Raw genomic sequence first — 21,750 nt, 5'->3', positions numbered from 1 at the left:
AGGAAAAAATAGTTCCATGCTATTCATCATGAATGGCACTTAAATGCATTGGTAGCTTTTTAGAAGCCAATGCAGCTTTAAGAAACAGTTTGAAATGAATCAACCATTCCAAAAAAGTAACTAGCTTACACTAGTAAAACTGCTTCATAATCAAGTGCCATCATATTAAATCATAATAAAGCCATCGTTTCGACAATGATCATACAAGATCACATTGTACTTTATATGGGAGTAAATGTGTTTTTATGAGAACGACTTTATTTACCAATGTATATCAAGTCATACCATTCATCTGTAATCTTACCGATTCATAGCTTTTCATTTATCTATGGTCGTACCGACTCAGTCAAAGCATCTATGGTCGTACCGAACCATGTACTCCTTTGATCAAAATCGTACCGAATCATCAAACCGCGTTAAATGCCACAAACAATAATTTTATTCACCAGTGGTCGTATCGAATCATTTCATCCATCCATTTTAATATCTGCAGTTTTTGCGTTGTCTCCGCTGAGACGCACCACGTTTCGCAGGCGTATAGCAGAACGGACTTACCATTAGAGTTGAAAATTCGGCTTGTGATATGTAGGGTGATTTGCTTGACCTGCAAAGGCACCCCTGGATTTCCTGATCCGTGTGGCTATATCAGTTTTGGTACCATCATCGGGTATTGTCTGACTACTAAGATATTAAAAGGCGTCAACTTACTCAACCTATTGTCCCGCTACTGTGATGGGATTCTCAATGTGTACACTCACAGAGACATTGACTGTGATACCTGCTGCCATGGAGAGGTGATCTATCCTACTTGCTCTGCATATCGTTTCGGCGTTATGTGAGCAAGACAATGTCATCGGCTAAACCGAGGTCATTTGACTGTTAGAGGATTGCAATGCAATCCTTTGGTTGGTCTACAATCAATCGCTCCAACTAACCATCCGACAACAATCAATGACGCAAGATCATCAGCAACTGTTCTGTGTGGAGGATGGATGTGACGGAAAGTTTGAAGATCTACAAGAGATGCTCCTCCAGTTTGCTAAACACAGACCCTGACAACAGTTACTGTTGGTTTTTCAAATATCTACCAGAACACACACACACGCATAGCACATCCATGCAGAAGAACAACAATAAATTCATTAAATGTGTTACTGCATTCAGGCTCTTCATAATTTGCGCTTGAAGCTCAAAATAATTATTGCGTAGGCGCTGTAACCAACTCTATAGTTCCGATGTGAGCCGCTAGTGCAGTGGTAGGTAGGTATTAATGAAAACATTATTCCTTTCCTGTCCAGAGCAGATGGTTTTCTACAGGTGAAATAAATCATACACAAACAAACTAATTTTTGTATGTGGCGAGACGGAGGGTGGCGTTCTTCCACTACATGACTGGAAAACAAACGATAATTGAACGGGCAGAAAATCGAACGAGCCGTTCTGGTTTCAGATCGAAGAAGGTCCGTATTGGAAGTGGTGAAGACAGCGTTCAATTTAAAATTCATGTCTCGTAGCAAGCCAATAGGTATCAACCAGCTGGGAAAATGTTTGCCGCTATCACTGGGTCGTTAGCGTCAACGAAAGTGAAATCGGTTTCGGCTAATCGTTCACACGCCATCGACAGTCCCGGCGATTTTCATGATTCCGTGCCAAAGTGCTATAACGCACCTACCATCGGGTCACAAATAGGCTTTTAATGAGTTCTCGTACGAGTCTGATAAAGGATGATTTTCTCTTTGAATTTTTGTTTACAGTTGAGCTTCTTGAAAATGATTGTACATTCCTATCGATATTACTTGAGGTCTGTCCAATACGTCATTAAACCTTCATCAACGCAGCTATATTTATAGGTGCTCATACATATTAATAGATGGGAAAAATGATCGTGCCTCACTTTATTATCGCAAAATCCGTTTGATAGCCTGACGAGAACGCCGTGTCTCATGCTTCAACCGCTTTTCTCCTCCTTTCTGTACCTCCACAGGTGGTGTCGGCAACTACTATCTGTAATCTGACAACGGTGGCGGCCGCAGCGGCAGCAGTAAATCAGAGCGATACCGGTGGTGACGGTGGCGGGACCGGCGGAGGCGGTGGAAGCGGTCGAACCGGGCCGGAGGATAGCGGCGACGATGACGACGTCGACGCGCTGTCTCCGCTCTCCATGTCCTTTCTCGGTTGGTATTTACATTTTGGTGTAGGTATATAGAGCTAATCGTTAACACCCCATGATTCGAGGGATCGCGTGGGTGCCAACAAGCGTTGAAAATTGGCACATTGTAGTTACGTTTCATTCAAAGTGCATTAGAAATTTGTTTTTTCCCTAGTCCGATAGTGCCAACAAACCAACTATATATCGCGCACTATACATACTTTGCTATCGTTGCAGGTGTTTTCCTATCGATTGTGATATTCCTGTCCGTAGCCGGTAACATCCTGGTGTGTATAGCGATTTACACCGAGCGGAGTCTTCGGCGGATCGGGAACCTCTTTCTGGCGTCATTGGCCATCGCGGACCTGTTCGTGGCATCGTTGGTCATGACGTTCGCCGGCGTCAATGATTTATTAGGTAGGTAGCGGTGGAAGGCCGTTTTTTATTCCGGAAGCTTCGTAGTGTGGGAGATGAAATGAATTTGATTTGAGTGACGATTCTATCCTATTCTGTGCTGTGCGGTGGATAACTGGGACAGGTGGTAGTAATGCGTTTACAGGAACGTTCCATCAATCAAGATCTTACCGCCATTTTAACTTACCACACACACGCTGACGACATAATTCCGATAAGCTTTCGATTTTGGGAAGCGAAACTGACGAGATTTTGGTTTACTACAAAATAAACTCGTAAAGCTGTCCCAATTTTTCGATACGTTGTTACAGAGTTTCAGTAACTGAGGTGAAATACTAATTTCGCTATCATTAATTCCCCTTTGTTTGCAGTGAAAATTGTTGAAACACGCGGAATTAACTTTCACTTAGATCCGAGAATATGTTCAAAATGTGCGAATAATGCTTGGGTAAAATGTTAATCTAGTGAAGGTTTGATTAATCAAGGTGGATATTTATAATTTCGTATATAAATAGTTTGTTAGCTTGCTTTCATTATATTTATTTATTTACTAGCTGACCCAACAAACTTCGTCTTGCCACAAATTAAACTATGTTGTTCATAAATCGTAAATCTCGGATGACCTTTGTCACAATCTCGAGTTTTGCAAGTTTTTGGGGAGTTCATGGGTGTTTCAATATACAAATTTTCCTCACAGTAAAGTAGAAAACAACTCCCCCCATTGCTTAGCCTTACGCGGGATATATCATTTCACGGAAAATCTTTTCGTAGAAAGTACCATTTCGCAGGGGTGACCCAACTGAAGGAAAGTAATATAGGTCATTAGATCTAGGAAATTAAATAAACCTAGATAGATGTGATCTCTATGGAGAGCTGCCCCCCGCAGTGACCGGCGCTTCCGACGGCAGGTCGCCGGCAACACTCACGGCCGGTGACCGTCTCGCGCTGAATTATCTAATGTTACTATTGATAGTTTTTGGTGGCACTGTTATTGATTAATGTTTAATGAAAGAGTCTAAAATTTCTCGAGTTCGATTAGTTTTTGAGTTACGCAAAACGTTCTGTTTTATTTGTATGAGATTCCTTATCCCCCTACCACAGGGGTGAGGGGTCTCAAACCATCATTAAAAAAATTCCTGCCTCCAAAAGCCCCTACATGCCAAATTTTGTTCCATTTGCTTGATTAGTTCTCGAATTATTAGGAAATTTGTATTTCATTTGTATGGAAGCCCCCCTCCTAAAAAGGTAAGGGGTCCTAATTCATCATAGAAAAACTTCATGCCTCCATGTGGGTGTTATTCCACATGCCAAATACGGTTCCATTTATTTAATTAGTTCTCGGGTAATGCCGAAATTTGTATTTCATTTGTATAGGAGCCCCCCCTCCTGAAGCGGGAAGAGGTTTCAATTCACCATAGAAAACATTCTTGTCTCCAAAAACACCCACATGTCAAATTTGGTTCCATTTGCTTGATTAGTTCTCGAGTTATAAGGAAATTTGTATTTCATGTGTATGGAAGCCCCCCCTCTTAAAAGGGAGAGGGGTCATTATTCTCCTTCTAAAGAGGGGAGGGGTCAATTCACCATAGAAAAAAAAATTGCCTACAAAAACACCCACATGCTAAATTTGGTTCCATTTGCTTGATTAGTTCTCGAGATATGAGGAAATTTGCATTTCATTTGTATGAGAGCCCCCCCTCCTAAACTCCCCCTCCTAGACTCCCCCTCCTAAAGTAAGGGATCTCAATTCATCATAGAAAAAATTCATGCCTCCAAAAACACCCACATGTCAAATTTTGTTCCATTTGCTTGATTAATTCTCGAGTTATGCAGAAATTTGTGTTTCATTTGTATGGGAGCCCCCCCTCTTAGTGAGAGGAGGGATCTCTAACCATCATAAGAACCTTCCCTGGCACCAAAAACTCCTACATGCAAATTTTCACTCCGATCAGTTCAAAAGTTTTCGATTCTATAAGGAACATAGAGCAGACAGAAACCCATTTTTATAGGCGTAGATTTGTATGGGAGCCCCCCTTCTTAGGGGAGAGGGGTCTTTTGCCATCGAGAGAACCTTCCGTAGCCCCAAAAACCCCTACATGCAAATTTTCACGCCGATCGGTTCAGTAGTTTTCGATCCTAAAAGGAACATAGGGACAGACAGACAGAAATCCTTTTTATAGGTATAGATTTGTATGGAAGCCCCCCTCTTAGTGGGGAAAGGGGTCTTTTGCCATCGAGAGAACTTTCCTCAACCCCAAAAACCCCTACATGCAAATTTTCACGCCGATCGGTTCAGTAGTTTTCGATTCTATAAGGAACATAAGGACAGACAGACAGACAGAAATCCATTTTTATAGGTATAGATTTATATGGGAGCCCCCCTCTTAGTGGGGGGAGGGATCTCTAACCATCATAAGAACCTTCCCTGGCACCAAAAACCGCCACATGCAAATTTTCACGCCGATCGGTTCAGTAGTTTTCGATTCCAAAAGGAACATAGGGACAGACAGACAGAAATCCATTTTTATAGGTATAGATATAAGGCATTACACCCACTTTCCATCGCCAGTAGTAGTTCAACGCGAAACCCATTATCTTGTCTGCTGTTAAAGCACCTCATTTACAAACGGACTAAACCACACAAGTCTTTGGAATTTTCCGGATTTCTGGGACTTTCCTTGCCTTCCAAATGAACAATGTCCATTGTTGAGCCATATAATCCGCTTACACTTGCTTAGCAAGCGCATATTCACCATAAAACAGTAAAGCCCTAGGCATAAACATTTTTAAAGACTTGACCCTTCCGTATCAACTGACTTCGCAGCCGGCTGTCAGTACACTGCAGTGTACGGCACAATTACGGGGCTAGTACAACGATTCTACTGACTCTAACTAGCAGTACTGTCTAGTATAGATGGTCGGGTATGAAAATTTGAATACCCGAACCCGACCCGTACCCGATTAACCTTCCGTTACTCGCGCTGTTGTATTTTGTACAACACTTGTAGATTTTTGAATGTCATTTTGTTTTAAAGTAACAGATCGATGTCAAACCAATGCGTATTCTTCAATAAACTTATTATGAACAAAATAACATAATGATTAAATAGATCAATGCTTTAAATTGCTCTGAAAAATAGATCAGCATAATCCGAAATCGCAGAAACGATGCAAGCGCGGTACGCGGGGTACCGCAATTGGTCCCTACTGGAATTTTCTCTCGTTTCTTCATAAGGGAAAATGGTTTCTGTGTCCATTAAAATTATTCATCAGTTGATGATCATTCCGCAGGTGTGAAAAAGTTCACAATTTGGTGGCTTCAGGCCGCTAGTATATGGATCAGTTTTCTGACTGTGTTATATCTACGAAATCTGTTTTTTGTAAGGACTTGTTTTCAGAAAATGTTGTAAATTTTCTCACTATGTGTCATTACTGTGCGGAAAACTTTCTAAACATTCTTGCCCAAGTGAATTAAAACGCCACATTAGCCCTACTTTCCAAGATGCCAACAGCAGAAATGATATCATACTATGTTTTATGTGAAAAACATCTAAGAAAACATGATAACTTCTAGAAAAAAATCTAGTCAATAGAATGCTATCTCATTTAAGAACGATAAAATGATCTTTCCGAATGCAACAAGCTGTATACGGCCGCAATTGTAAAGAGTACAATTTGCAGTACATTTTAGCGCCACCTGGTGACAAGCTTATAAAATTCTATCCCCCAACCGAAAGGTCTTGACCTATTGATTAACTTTGCTGAAGACAGTAACTTTCTATATAGCCAAGATTCCGAGATATTCCGAGATAAAGAGTGTTGTATAAAATACAACGCGCGAGTATCCGTGTTACAAAAGTTGACGCGAGTAACGGAAGGTTAAGAAAAAAATTAAAAACCCGTACCCGACCCGAACTCGCCAGTTTATTATTTTTGATACCCGAACCCGACCGCAACCCGTCGGGCCATCTTTCAATAGTACTTTCAATACTTTCAATATATGTTATCAATGTAATGAAATTTGACGTGCCGCAATATAAATCATCCTAAAATTCAAAATTGTCCTCAAAAACCGGGTACCGGATGTTCCGGAACCGATGGTGAATTGGCCATTCGGGTCCAAAATGTCCCCATTGTATTTCCACTAGTCTTATTTTATCAAGCCAATTTGATTTAATGTGCCGCAAAATGAATTACCTCAAAGTATAAAAATGTCCCCCGGGACCTGGTAGTGGGTGTTCCGGAAACGACGCAGAAGTGGCCATTAGTCAATAAATATCCCCTCGGATACCTTGGGGTCAGGTTTTAGCCATACCTTTCAAACGAGGTAAAGAAAACGAAATTCGGATTGAAAATGGATGACTGAGAGCAATTTCAAAACTTGGGTCGTTTTCGACCCCAATGCATAATATGTAACTTTTTTTGCTGTGGCGCTTCTAGATGCCGCTGAAAGCTGAAACTCCCCCACAATGCTAGTTTTCCAAACTTAGGAAATGTCAGAAAATTTCAAGTCTCTAGCTCGTTCCGTTACTGAGTATCAAGCTTTGTAAGTATGCCGATGGGTCAAAAATGACCCCAATGCACTAGGAAGGTTAAATATGGTCAATAGAGATACCCGACCCGTACCCGGTTTCAAAAACAAAAATTAAAAACCCGTACCCGACCCGAACCTGCAAATTATTTTTTATCAATACGCGAACCCGACCCGAACCCGGCGGGTACGGGTATGGGTGCAGGTCTCGGGCAAATTTTTCGCTACCCGACCATCTCTACTGTCTAGCCGAGATTCGAACAGACGACGACTGGCTTGTTAGACCATCATATTACCTCGAAGCTAACTGGGAGCAACAATGTTATTCACAATAGACATTCGCTGAAATATGGCGACTTCCCGAAACACTTTTCTTCAAGCCGAAGTATGGGATTTTTTTTGACGTAGGATTACGTCTTTGTTTACTATACCGGGTAGCACTTTGTGAAAACGAAAATAAAAGTGTAAATGTTAAATGAAAGATTCCAAATGCTTATAGCTGACTGAACTACCACTACTGAACGAAACATAACTGTCGTTGGATAGATAAAATGTTCAAAAATTTTATAGCAACATATTCATAACAATCTTTTATACGCTGAATAGTAAAAACGTATGTAAGGTCTCAAGGTCAAATTTCCCTATACATTTTCTTCATGGCTACCTTGCTTCATAGGCAGGAACGACAATTAAACACAGAATCTGTTTAGTGTGGTTTTCGTTTACAAAAAAACGTAACAAACCCCCTCGTCCCAATTGGTCGAAGATTTTTTACGAAGTTTAAATCTTACCGATTTGATATCTGTGCTTGAGAAGCACGTCAGAGTGCAAAACCACCCCTTTTCTTCAATCGATTTTATCATGTGAAAACTTAACCTAGTCCAATTTGATGTCCTGAAAGTAAACAATTTTGTTAAAGTGTAAATCGACCCCACTTCTATAACCGATTTTTATTACACGACTAGCTGACCCGACAAACTTCGTATTAGGCCGTATGAATAAAACAGTTTACTATGCTTTTCCCGTGTAAATCTTATGGGAGAGTTTACTCCAACTCTTTTATTCATACGTCCTATGGCCACAAATTGAACTGTGCTGTACATAAATCGTTAATCTCGGATGACCTATATAACAATCTCGAGTTTTGCAAATTTTTGAGGAGATCAACCTTAGACGATTCATTTTGGCAGTCACGTTCATAGCTACGCATGGGTAGTTCAATATACAAATTTTCAATTTTTCCTCACAGTAAAGTAGAAAACAACTCCCACAGTTGCTAAACCAGATAAAATAAAGCGGATAGTATTTAAATATTCACCGTGATTGTAGAACATTTCGCCGAATACCATATTGCGGAAAACCTATTATCGGTTGACCATAACGCGGAATACCATTTCGCGTAAAACTTTTCACGGAAAGTACCATTTCGCTGGGGCTCGCTATCGCTCGTTCGAACTCAACTGAAGGAAAATAATGAAGGTCAATAGACCTAGGAATACAGATAAGCCTAGATCGAGACGATTTCTGCGGGGGAGCTGTCAACCCCCCCGCAGTAGCCGGTGGGTCGCCAACCTCACGACCTGCGGGCATCTCGCGCTGAATCGTCTAGTGTTACTATAGGTAGGAATTTGATTAATTGTCTTGTTATTGACTATTGTTTTATGAAACAGTCTAAAATTTCTCGAGTTCGATTAGTTTTGGAGTTACGCAAAAATTTCTGTTTTATTTGTATGAGAGTCCTGCCCCTACCACAGGTGAGGGGTCTCAAGCCATCATAAAATAAATTCATGCCTTCAAAATCCACCGCATGCCAAATTTGGTTCCATTTACTTGGTTAGTTCTCGAGTTACGCAGAAATTTTCAGATAAATTAACATTTTTTTTAAAACGGTAGTTCTTTATGGCTTATGCGACCTTCTGAAAACTATAGCTAGATTTCTGCATGTTTTATGAACTCAAAAAATTGTTAAAGCTAAGTAAACGTGCCCTTTAGCAATGAACAACTGCAGATTTTTTTTATTCAAAAACTATCCAATTACCATCCTGCAGCAACTGTTGGTCCCCATAAGATACTGCATCAGGTGAAGCTGCATTGTGTGCCTTATGGCAAAATATCATTCACCCCTTCTATGTTGTCAGATGCCAACTCACGACCACGGTATGCTTTTTGGCGCTTCATATTCAAATTTACATCAACTCTGCTCTCTTGTCCTGCTCGGAGCAGGGTTGTTGAGTATGATGATGGCCAAAAGCTGTTTTCTGCCGAGTCCATTAGATGTGCGCGGGAAAAGCTTTCCTGCTGTAATTATTGTAAAGAGATTATGATGTTGATTGCATGCCGTGAGTTTGCCTTTCAATCATTCTCCTGCAGGTCGGGAAACTCAATTGCACACAGTACGAAAAGCGTGTCGCTTTTTACTTTTACGTTTAGTTTGAAAATCATTCATTTCAAACCTTAGCCTGACAATAAAATACCGTTATTTCAAGACCCAAAAATTAATTTGGAATTTATTTTCTAACAGTGCTCTAACATAGTGCTACCCAGACGACTGTCAGATCGATTCTCTGCTAATGGTTCATTTCAGAAACGCCCTCAGCATTAATCAAGCTCCGCTGTGAACGATCCGTAATGAGACGGTTATCTCTACCGCAGCCGTTTAAAATACTTTCCAGGGATAATCATAATAATCCATCGTATATTTAGAATGATTCTCACTGTTTCAACCTGTCCTTCTCAACTGCAGGTTACTGGATCTTCGGCGCCCAGTTCTGCGACACCTGGGTGGCGTTCGATGTCATGTGTTCAACTGCTTCCATCCTGAATCTGTGTGCCATTTCGCTGGACCGGTACATCCACATCAAGGATCCGCTGAGGTAAGTTTTGTAACCGCGTGCGGCCGTGCATCGGTGGCTGCCTGCTTAAAGGCCTATCAATCTTAAGCTGTGTCTCTGACACGGTTAGTGGCCAGCAGTCCGTTTTTGTTGCGAAATGAACTGGTTGGTAACAAAAGAAATCATGGTTTTTTCTTTCTCACATACAGCAGTCCCCCGAATAACGCGGTGGGTCGATGGCGATTTCTTAGTTGTCCATTAACCAATAAAGTTGATTTTCGGTACATTGTTTAGTATGTGGTACAACCTAGTCAATTACCAAAAATCTACTTTGTTGGTTAATGGACCGCTGAGATATCGCGCCCATCGCGATCTCACCATCCATCGCGTTATTCGGGGGATTACTGTACTCCAATTTAGCTTAGTTTCTAGGATTGGTCACTGTGATGAAAAACTGGTGTGGCGCTAAAGGAGAGAAAAACATTGTAGTTTGCCCTGTTACTATGCATATTTTTTGCGACCCTTTTATTTGCCAATGGTATAGGATAAAAATGAATAGATGAGGTAAGGTTGGGCCTCCATACCGATATGAAATACAATGAAAAATAAATGAAATGAATCAACAGACTGTTTACAATACTACTATGAGCTGAAAAAAACATTATAATCGATAATAAATTTGAGTCATTTTATAACAATATCTACAAGTGCGATATCTCAGGAGCAACTTTGTTTGTTCTCTTTCACACAAACACTCAAAACTGGGCTCTCAAGTTGAACACTTGACGCAAATCAACATTGTGTTTCCCGTTACAATCACCAAAGCCAGAAAGTCTCATCAATTACTGCAAGCCTCAAGAAATCGTAAGCCAAGTGTTATTTTCCAGGCATAGCGAAAAGTTCCTACGCTTTCAGTCTCGTTAGCGATGAAAAGGCAAATGATCCCCACACCGCCCCTTTAGGAATATTTCCGACTGCTCTGTGTCCCCTATATCTGCTTCCGATCCGAAGCGTGGATTATTGGGGTTCAGCCGAAGTGTGAATCTGATAGACACCTCCATCGTTGGGCTGCCAGCCTACTCTATTATGTATGCAAATTAGGATAATTTCTTTCAATCAACAGTAGAGAGATGCTAAGGCAGAAGAAAAATCTCTGCCTCGCTGCCTTGCTTCCGCTTGCACGGAGACCTTTAAATAAATGTATATTCTGCTTCTCACGATGAATTTTCCCTTATTGAAATTGTTTCCATTTCGCATAATGGAAGCCGTTGAATTGTATTCTCATCGGAAATCTGCATAAATTATAGCTCCGTTTTCCGAGGCCTATCCGCTCCCGTTGCCGTAGCTATATCCTGCCTTGATTATTTTCCCATCTTGACCGCTGCTGTTTCCCAGGAATAAACATCACCGGAGAAGATCTGTCAGGGCATGATGAACTGTTTGTACGTTGACGACCGGTGGCTCTCGGAACGGACGGATTGATTGGTGTAATCCAATCAAACCTCGATCCTCAGGAGGGATTTGCAGAGGCTATGCTAGTCGCAATCATATGTTTTTGCTGCTCCTGCAGGAAATTACATTGTTCTATGCAAATAGAGTCATAAATAGGCATCACAACAGCCGGTTGAAAGCTCAGCTGAAATCCGGTGTTTGCAATGTTTCACCATGTGGCAATTTCCAATTGTTATTGTAAAGCAATTTCGTAAATTGATCTCCGATGTTGGTGTTTATCAACGATTTTCAAATCAGATGAAACTTGTTCCTTTCGGAATTCGCTTCTACAGTGAAACGATGGGATAGATTGAAACAAACAAACAAACAAACAAACAATAAATGCCTGATTTTTACTCTTCAGAGGGCAGCTTTCCCATGGAAACGTGCAAAAGTATTTCAGCTCATGCTCCAGAAAAGCTGTATATGAGAAGAGTTTGAATTTGGCACAACCGGGCAAGCATGAGGAGAGCAAGGAAAAGTTACTTTGATTGGTGAACTTTTCCGGACCAACAGTTGCAAAGGATAGAGCTTAGCTGCGACTTTGGGGATTAATTGCGAATTAAATGAATGGATTTTTTGTAGTGTAGCTAAAGTACTACGTCCGACCGAGCTCGTCTGGTTCATTTTACGGCGAAAAAGGTTTACAGAGTATCAATGGAAAATGCGTCGAATTGCAGTTATGAAAAGCGTTCGTACTCAAAGAAAAATAGAAGGAATGGGAAGGGTAGAAAAGTTTTACCAATGCAGGGTACTTGTTAAGCACGCTAATGACTAGAACTTCAGATGCATATATTCATATATGCATAGCTTCATAAATGGTAGCCTATCATTATTTTATTAACGTCTCTCGCTGCAGTATCGTATCCGAAAATTTAGTTTTTTCGACGACCATCCATTCATTAAATATTGATTGTGTTGAACCCAGATCTATACGAAGTGATGATCCATTGATACCAAATGGACAAGAGGCGCGAATGAATTTGAAAAGCATCCCAAGCAACAATGTGAGTTTTATTGTACTCTTATGGCGGTTTTCATGACCAATTTTGGTCTTAAATTCCATCATAAGAGTGTAATAAAACCCAAATTGTTACTTGGGATGTAATAGGCCTAGGATGATGCTTCCGTATAAGTTTTGGGCCGACAGGTCCCAGAATTTCATAAAATATTGTATATGGGCGGAGCTTATGGACTAATGAATGAAAATATTATTTTAAAAATTTTGCTGTTTTCTCAGAGAGCTCCTTAGATAAATTCTCTTGTTTCCACGGACATCGCTTAGTTAAAAGATAGATAAAAGAATTGTAGCAAATTTTCTCAGCTATTCAAAAAAAAATATTATCTGCAAAAGTTTCTCACAAAATGTTCCACAATTGTGGTTTATTCCTTAGAAAGGTCGAAAAAACTATAAACTATGTATGGAAAAACCGTTAGGAAAATTTTTAAAATATTTTTTTAAATATTCACCATATTGCAGTGTGATTCAACGCTACTGTCAGTGTTTTTTATATCAGTTTGCAACAAGAAGATGTAATTTTGAGTGTATCTGTGTATTTTTTATTTGAAGTGTATTGGATTGCCAATAAATTGCTAGAGCTAGAGCAACTATTTCAAGCTAATGGCACGCGCAGGACTTATGATAAGATGAACCACCGAAGCCTGATATACGTGATCGACACGTGAAAGCAGTTCTTCGACGGGCATCTCAATGGCATTATAACAGAAGGAGTCAGAACAGAAATTAACCTAGATGTACCTACAAACAATTTGTTTGTTTTTTTGTTTTAACTTTTTTGATCACCGTATATTTATGTTGTGGCTTTCGGGTTGATGTTTCTCGGTGAAAATTCAAGTTTATAATTTTTTTAAACTACGTTTCGGCTTACTGTTTTTACTCAGCCATCATCAGATTCTTAAATAAAACAATTTTCATTACACACATTTAAACAAAATACAAATCTTACGTACAAACAATATTTATAGTCAATTAAAAAACACTAAACTTTTGTTGTCCGCTGTTTCTTCTATGATGACGCTGTTCGCGTCGTGTGCGGTTCTCTTCTGTTTTGTTCGAATCTTCTTAGTTTGTTCAGGGCGCCGTCGTATACATTGGAGAAGCTTAGTGCGTCCCGCTGCAAGTTTACTGTTCAGCATCAGAACTCAATCCGAACGAAATCATCGATGACCGGACTCACACAACATGCGGTAGAACACGGCCATGCTTTCAAATTCTCGGAGACTGTCATCTTAGAGAGAGAGAGCAATGAAGCTAAGCGACTGAACACGGAAACACTACACATAAAACTACACGAGGGGAAAACAGTAAACTTGCAGCGGGACGCACTAAGCTTCTCCAATGTATACGACGGCGCCCTGAACAAACTAAGAAGATTCGAACAAAACAGAAGAGAACCGCACACGACGCGAACAGCGTCGTCATAGAAGAAACAGCGGACAACAAAAGTTTAGTGTTTTTTAATTGACTATAAATATTGTTTGTACGTAAGATTTGTATTTTGTTTAAATGTGTGTAATGAAAATTGTTTTATTTAAGAATCTGATGATGGCTGAGTAAAAACAGTAAGCCGAAACGTAGTTTAAAAAAATTATAAACTTGAATTTTCACCGAGAAACATCAACCCGAAAGCCACAACAATTTGTTTGTTTATTTGTTTATTTGTTACTAGCTGACCCGACAAACTTCGTATTGCCACAAATTAACCTGTGTTGTACATAAATCATGAATCTCGGATGATCTTTGTCACTTCTCGAGTTTTGCAAGCCCCCCAGTGGGCGGCGCTTCCGACGGCGGGTCACCGGCAACACTCGCGACCGGCTCGTCCTGAATGATCTAGTGTTACTATAGATAGTTTTTGTGGTCTTGTTATTGATTAATGTTTTATGGAAGAGTCTCGAATTTCTCGAGTTGGATTAGTTTTTGAGTTTCGCAAAAATTTCTGTTTTATTTGTATGAGAGTCCATATCCCCCTACCACAGGGGTGAGAGGTCTCTAACTATCATAAAATAAATTCAAGACTCAAAAATCTCCTACATGCTAAATTTGGTTCCATTTGCTTGATTAGTACTCAAATTATAAGGAAATTCGTATTTCATTTGTATGGGAGCCCACCCTCTTAAAAGGGAAAGGGGTCGTAATACACCACAGAAAAAAAATTCTGCCATCTAAAACTCTCACATGCCAAATTTGGTTCCATTTGCTTGATTAGTTCTAAAGTTATGAGCAAATTTGTATTTCGTTTGAATGGGAGCCCCCCCCCCTCCTAAAAAGGTAAGAAGTCCTAATTCATCATGGGAAAAATGGTTGCCTCCAAAAACACCCTCATGCCAAATATGGTTCCATTTGCTTGATTAGTTCTCGAATTATGAGGAAATTTGTATTTCATTTGTGTAGAAGCCCCCCCTCTTGAAGTGTGGAAGGATCCTAATTCACCGTAGAAAATATTTTTGCCTCCAAAAACCTCCACATGCCGAATTTGGTTCTATTTGCTTGATTAGTTCTCGAGTTATGGGGAAATTTGTATTTCATTTGTATTGGAGCCCCCCCTGCTAATGTGGGAAGAGGTCCTAATTCATCACAGAAAAAATTCTTGCCTCCAAAAACACCTACACGCCAAATTTGGTTCCATTTGCTGGATTAGTTCTCGAGTTATGAGGAAATTTGTATTTCGTTTGTATAGGACCCCCCCTCCTAAAGTGGGGAGGGGTCCCAATTCATCATTGAAAAAAAAATTGTCTCCAAAAACACACACATGCCAAATTTGGTTCAATTCGCTTGATTAGTTCTCGAGTTATGAGGAAATTTGTATTTCATTTGTACAGGAGCCCCTCCTCTTAAAGTGGGGAGGGGTCCTAATTCACCATAGAAAATTTTCTTGCTCTCGAAAACCTTCACATGCCAAATTTGGTTGCATTTGCTTGATTAGTTCTCGAGTTATGAGGAAATTTGTATGGAAGTCCCCCCTCTTAAAGGGGAGAGGAGTTATAATTCCTGTTATAAAGAGGGGAGGGGTCTCAATTCACCATAGAATAAATTCTTGTCACCAAAAAAAACACCCACATGCCAAATGTTGTTCTATTTGCTTGATTAGTTCTCGAGTTAGGAGGAAATTTGTATTTCATTTGTACAGGAGCCCCCCCTCTTAGAGTGGGGAGGGGTTCTAATTCACCGTAGAAAATTTTCTTGCCCTCGAAAACCTTCACATGCCAAAGTTGGTTCCATTTGCTTGATTAGTTCTCGAGTTATGAGGAAATTTGTATGGAAGCCCCCCCTCTTAAAGGGGAGAGGAGTTACAATTCCCCTTATAAAGAGGGAGGGGTCTCAATTTACCATAGAATAAATTCTTGTCACCGAAAACACCCACATGCCAAATTTGGTTCTATTTGCTTGATTAGTTCTCGAGTTATGAGGAAATTTGTATTTCATTTGTATAGGAGCCCCCCCTCCTAAAGTGGGGAGAGGTTCTTATTCATCATAGAAAACATTCTTGCCTCCAAAAACACCTACATGCCAAATTTGGTTCCATTTGCTTGATTAGTTTTCGAGTAATGAGGAAATTTGTATGGAAACCCCCCCTCTTAAAGGGGAGAGGAGTTATAATTCCCCTTATAAAGAGGGGAGGGGTCTCAAATTACCCTAGAATAAATTCTTGTCACCGAAAGCACCCACATGCCAAATTTGGTTCTATTTGCTTGATTAGTTCTCGAGTTATGCAGAAATTTGTGTTTCATTTGTATGGGAGCCCCCCCTCTTAGTGGGGGGAGGGGTCTCTAACCATCACTAAAACCTTTCCTGGCCCCAAAAACCTCTACATGTAAATTTTCACACCGATTGGTTCAGTAGTTTTTGATTCTATAAGGAACACAGGACAGACAGACAGACAGAAATCCTTCTTTATAGGTATAGATTTTCCATCTGGCCTCTTGGGCCTCCATGAAATTTACTTGGATTGGATGGGGAAAAGCCCCTTTGAGATAGTCTAACATACGCCATTCTCAAAGAGGCATAAAAACCCCATCATCTTTTGATTATTTTCAGTATTTACAAATTCTATAAAAGTCGTTTTTACACTATTTACATACAAATACACAAAAATCATACACTTCTTAATAACTAATCCAATTTCTAGTAGGCGTCATACATATTAAAATACTCCTTGTAGTCTTGTCTTAAAACTAACACTGGACATGCAAAAATCAAAGTGAACATAGCATTTATTAAAAATATCACTCATAGCCCTTATGGGTTCGTTTTGGCCGTATTGAGTACGCTGGTATTGCAGTCTTAGAAAGTCCCATGTTCTTAGGCTTCTAGGCGGAATATTAATATTGATATTAGATAGGATGAAAGGCGAATCGATTTCCCCTAGTAGCAGCTTTCCAACAAAAACTGCTCTGGAAATGTCCCTTCTTCTGGCCAGCGTATTCATGTTGAGCAAGCGGCAACGATCAATGTATGGTGGTAACTCTGCTGGGTCCTGCCAAGGCAAACGTCTTAGAGCATAGCGCAGGAACCTTGATTGAACTGCTTCGATTCTGTTTGACCAAGAAGCCGCGTATGGGCTCCATATAATAGCTGAGGATTCCAATACAGAACGAACAAGGCAGAAATACAATGCTCGTAAGCAGTATGGATCATTAAAATCTTTGGCAATTCTTACGATAAATCCCAAATTTCTGTTCGCCTGTGCTATAATATGCGAGTAATGGTTTCTAAAAGACATTTGTGTGTCCAATAGTACCCCAAGATCTTTTATTACTGTTACTCTGTTGAGTTGCTCTTCAGAAAGAGTATAATTCCAAAGAATAAAGTTTTTCCTACGTGAAAAAGAGATCACAGAGCACTTAGATACACTCAAGACCAGGAGGTTTTGGGAACACCAGTCATGAAAATCATTCAAATGCTGCTGTAGTTCAATGCAATCTGCTGTCGAGCGTACTATAAGGAAGAGCTTGAGGTCGTCGGCATAGATTAGAAATCGGCCTGAAGGTATAACTTGGCAGACATCGTTGAAGAATAATGAAAAAAGTAATGGCCCCAGGTTACTCCCTTGAGGTACGCCCGAGCAGTTTGTGAAACATTGCGATTCATGACTTCCTATTTTTACAGAAAGAGTTCGACCAACAAGGTATGATTTGAACCATTCTACCATGTTGGGCGACACCCCAAGGCGTTCAATTTTTGCCAATAAGATAGAGTGATCACCGCGATCAAATGCCGCCTTAATATCAGTATACACGGTGTCGACTTGGGCTCCTCCTTCCATACCCTTAATGCAATGGGAAGTAAACTGTGCTAAGTTTGTTGTTGTCGATCTGCCTGGGAAGAAACCATGTTGATCCGTCGAAATGTAGGATTTTCCCTCCCGTAATATGATGCCATCAACTAAGATTTCAAGCAGCTTGGAACCTGCGCAGAGGGATGTAATTCCACGATAGTTTGCCACGTTTTGTTTATCGCCTTTTTTAAAGATGGGGAACATGATAGATTTTTTCCAGCGGAATATCGCCTGAGATAGCGATTGATTGAAGATTAACTTTAGTGGAACACATAAGGCAGTTGCACATTTTTTTAACACAATCGAGGGGATTCCGTCTGGTCCTACTGATGTTGAGGACTTTAACTTCTTCAGTGCATTAAGAATGTCTTCGTCCGAAAAACTGATATTTGCGATGTTGAACACGTCGCTTGGTACATCACGGATGGCATGCTCGATTTGAGTCAGATTAGGTATCACTGTTGAGAACACACTCGAGAAGTGCTTAGCAAATAGGTTGCAGGTAGCACTTGATGTACTTGAAGTTTCGTCTGCCAGAAACATGCTGCAGGGAAGCCCATTTTGGGAACAGCGTGTCGGCTCCCGATCTAGAAGAGATCCAGCGAAAAATCGAACAGCTGAAGGGTAATAGAACCAGAAAGGATCGACTCCCAACGGAACTAAACAAAATAGTAACGAACCACTAGTAACGGCATTTATTTATTGACTTACTTCTACCAGTAGAGAACTGAGGCGGCTCTTGCCGTATCAAGAATTCCTCTCCATTGTACTCGGTCCTGGGCTACTCGTCGCCAATTCGTTGAGCATTTCAACTCACGCAAGTTGGCTTCAACCTGCGTCGAGCCATCTAGCACGTTGAGCCCCACTATTCCTGGTGCTGGTGGGGTTCTTTGAAGAGAACGGATTTCACTGCACTGTCGCCCGGCATCCGTGCGACGTTGCCGGCGCACCATAGTCTCCCAACTTTCGCCAGATGTAGGATTGGAATCTCTCCAAGAAGTGCTTGTAGCTCGTGATTCATACGCCTCCGCCACTCTCCGCTTTCCGTTTGTACTCCGCCAAAAATAGTCCGCAACACCTTTCGTTCAAATACGGCTAGTGCTCGACTTTCAGTTTAAAAGCGTCGTTGAATCTTTTTACTCGTATTAATGTCGGCGGTAACCAAAGATCCCAAATATACGAACTCATCAGCCACTTTCAGTTCATCAGCACCTCACAGGATAATTTCGAGGATTTCGGAACACGAGAAACTACCGGAGGAGTGGATGAAAAGCGTGGTTTGTCCCATCTCAAAAGGAGGATCGGCACGACTGCTACAAGAACCGCAGCGTAACACTGATAAAAGCTGCCTACAAGATGCTCTCCAAGATCTTAATCGCCGTCTATCCCCATTAGTAAAAGATTGCGTAATGCAGTACCAGGCGGGTTTTATAGGGACTGACGCTACTACGGATCAAATTTTCGCACTTCGACAAATCCTCCAGAAATGTCGGGAGCATAACTTGCCCACGCATAGTATTTTTGCTGATTCTTCTTCTCCTCTGTTGGGTACTCTTACCACTGCGTCCATTATTTTGAACTATTGTGGTATGCCTCGTGTCAATATTTTGCTATACGCTTCATGCTTACCTGTCACTTATTGAGGAAGTGACAGTACCCTAGTACCCTGTTCGGCGACGCCAACCAGATCTCCCCTTTTTGAGATACTGCAGTCTGCGTACTACTTGTGCTCCACGATTGCAGAGCAAGGGTTCCGAGGTCAAATATCATCTTGTACGAAACTGAGATTCCGAAGATGATATTTACTCGGACAATATCTTGTCGCAAGACCGGTAAGCTTGCTGAGATCTCTCTTATTGAGACTCAGCAACTTTTGAGTTGCCTCATTCGTTTCTTTGTTTTTTGGCAGAAAAATCGGCACGCTAAAAAATCGTCCACTGCATCAGTGATCGGCTTGATGCAGCAAGGGCAAATTGCTGTGGAAAGCTCCCTGGTACTCCACAGGCTCCGTTGCGGCGAGAGAATTTATAGAATCCCCTCCACCATTCATTTCTCGACACGAGTCGCGCCACACCTTGGATTAGGGGTTTATCCATTCAAGTACAGCTATTACAACCATCTCCTTTAGGGGATTTGGACCCTCTGCTTTGGTTCCTGGGAGTCAAGAGAACCGTCCTGCAGGCGGGGAGTTTACACTTCAGCCTTCGCATGAGTGCCCCTTCTCTGTCCGCATACGACCCTAGTTTCCACCGGTTGTCCGATTTCCACTAAGGAACGTATCCCGGATGGTACCACGAGGAGGTCGAGATAGGAGTTGCTGAATAAGAGGCTGCAAAACCTCATGGTGGTTCTGGAGCGCATTATTCAACCATTTACCATCCATTTTTGCTGATTCCAAGGCAGCACACGATAAAGTCGAGCGCGAGTAGCGATGGACGATAGTGCACGGGAACGGTTTTCCGGATAAATTGACGCAGCTGTGGCTGCCTGGAGCAAGTAATACGCTACAAAAGTGCTTCGGGAGCACTCTCGAGTCTTTTCGAGTCGCACAAAAAATTATGACAAGAGGATAAACTGTCTTGTACAATATTTAACGTCGCTATTGAAGTTGTGACCCGGCGAGCAAACATCGACACGTAAGAAACGACCTACGGCAAAAATAGCCAATGCTAGCGTTCGCAGACGACCTTGACATTACCCAAGTAGCCCACTTTTGTCATTTCTGGTATGACTGAATTTAGTCATTAATCGGTTCCCACAACTAGTGAATAACAACTGTGCTAGTAGGGTACTCCTAGAAAATTTGGACAGCGGAGGCAACCTACGCCAGACTAATAACGCTTGCTTGGAGCATTGGGTTACAAATCAATGCACTAAAACCAAACATATGGTAGGCCATATGTATGGAAGAGGCTCCAGAGAAAACAACGTTTGTCTCCCACGGATAGTGACTATTGACGGCGATAAATTGCAATGAGTGGTTGATGAGTCCACATATTTGAGAACGCTGTCACCACCGATAATAATATATAGAGATTCAACGACGCATTCCAGCTGGAATTCGGGTCTATTTCCCCTGTGCAAGACGTGTCGATCAAGGAGCATACGCCGCCGCCGCAAAGCTAACGATGTACAAAACGCTAAGCAGACCAGTAGTCCTCTACACTCTTGAGACTTACTTTACTAACTTTCCTTTCTAGTATGTGCACTTGCCATGTTTAAAGGAAAAAATTGGCAGATTATTGTTGGCGGAGTACAAATGGAGAGAGGAAAGTGGTGCAAGCGTATGAACCATTAGCTACAGGCGCAATCCACCCAAAATCCGAACACAGCACAATGTAGTACCAGTTTGATCGTTTTCGTTCTTGATTTTCCATAGCTCTTTTTGGTCGATGGTATCATATGAGGCTTTGAAGTCAACGAACAAACGGTGCGTGGGAGTTCTGATTGAATCAAGATTGAATCAGTTTGATCAGTTTGCTGTGGAAGTCGTTTTCGTTCTTGATTTTCCATAGCTCTTTTTGGTCGATGGTATCATATGAGGCTTTGAAGTCAAGGAACAAACGGTGCTAATACTCGGTACGGAATGAATCCTAATACTCTTCAAGATCATATCACGTAATATATTACAGATGAAATCAAAAAAAAATTATTTGGTATTGAATGGAAACAATAAGAACTCAACGGCAAGTTTTTTAAAAACTGCTCTAATTGCCTTTCTACTATATAAATATATAGTATAAAGGTATAGAAATCACTTGAAAAACCGGAAATGGAAAGAAGGTCCTGCGGGCCGAATGTTATATACCATTCGACTCAGTTTCGAAAACTGAGCATTTTCTGTGTGTGTGTATGTATGTGTGTGTGTGTGTGTGTGTGTGTGTGTGTATGTAACGCTTTTAATCTCACTCACTTTTCTCGGAGATGGCTGGACCGATTTTAATGTTCTTAGTGTCAAATGAAAGGTCTAGGTGTCCCATTGGTCGCTATTGAATTTCATTTTGATCGGACTTTTAGTTCAAAAGTTATGTATAA

General features: G+C 41.0%; 1 protein-coding gene across 1 annotated transcript in view; it reads left to right on the top strand.

Annotated features, from left to right (window-relative positions):
* Positions 1–2,382: 2,382 nt before the first annotated feature.
* The window catches only part of LOC128745154 (dopamine receptor 1), a 102,215-nt gene continuing 82,847 nt past the window's right edge, over positions 2,383–21,750 (top strand). The window contains exons 1-2 of the mRNA XM_053842159.1: positions 2,383–2,566; positions 9,838–9,967. Coding sequence (XP_053698134.1) covers positions 2,536–2,566; positions 9,838–9,967 — 161 coding nt within the window. The 5' untranslated portion in view covers positions 2,383–2,535. The remainder of the gene's footprint in view (positions 2,567–9,837; positions 9,968–21,750) is intronic.

This window comes from Sabethes cyaneus, chromosome 1, assembly GCF_943734655.1.
Source record: "Sabethes cyaneus chromosome 1, idSabCyanKW18_F2, whole genome shotgun sequence".
Classification (NCBI taxonomy): Eukaryota; Metazoa; Arthropoda; class Insecta; order Diptera; family Culicidae; genus Sabethes; species Sabethes cyaneus.
Note: the sequence above shows the minus strand (reverse complement) of the source record. Positions and strands in the feature narration are given on the sequence as shown.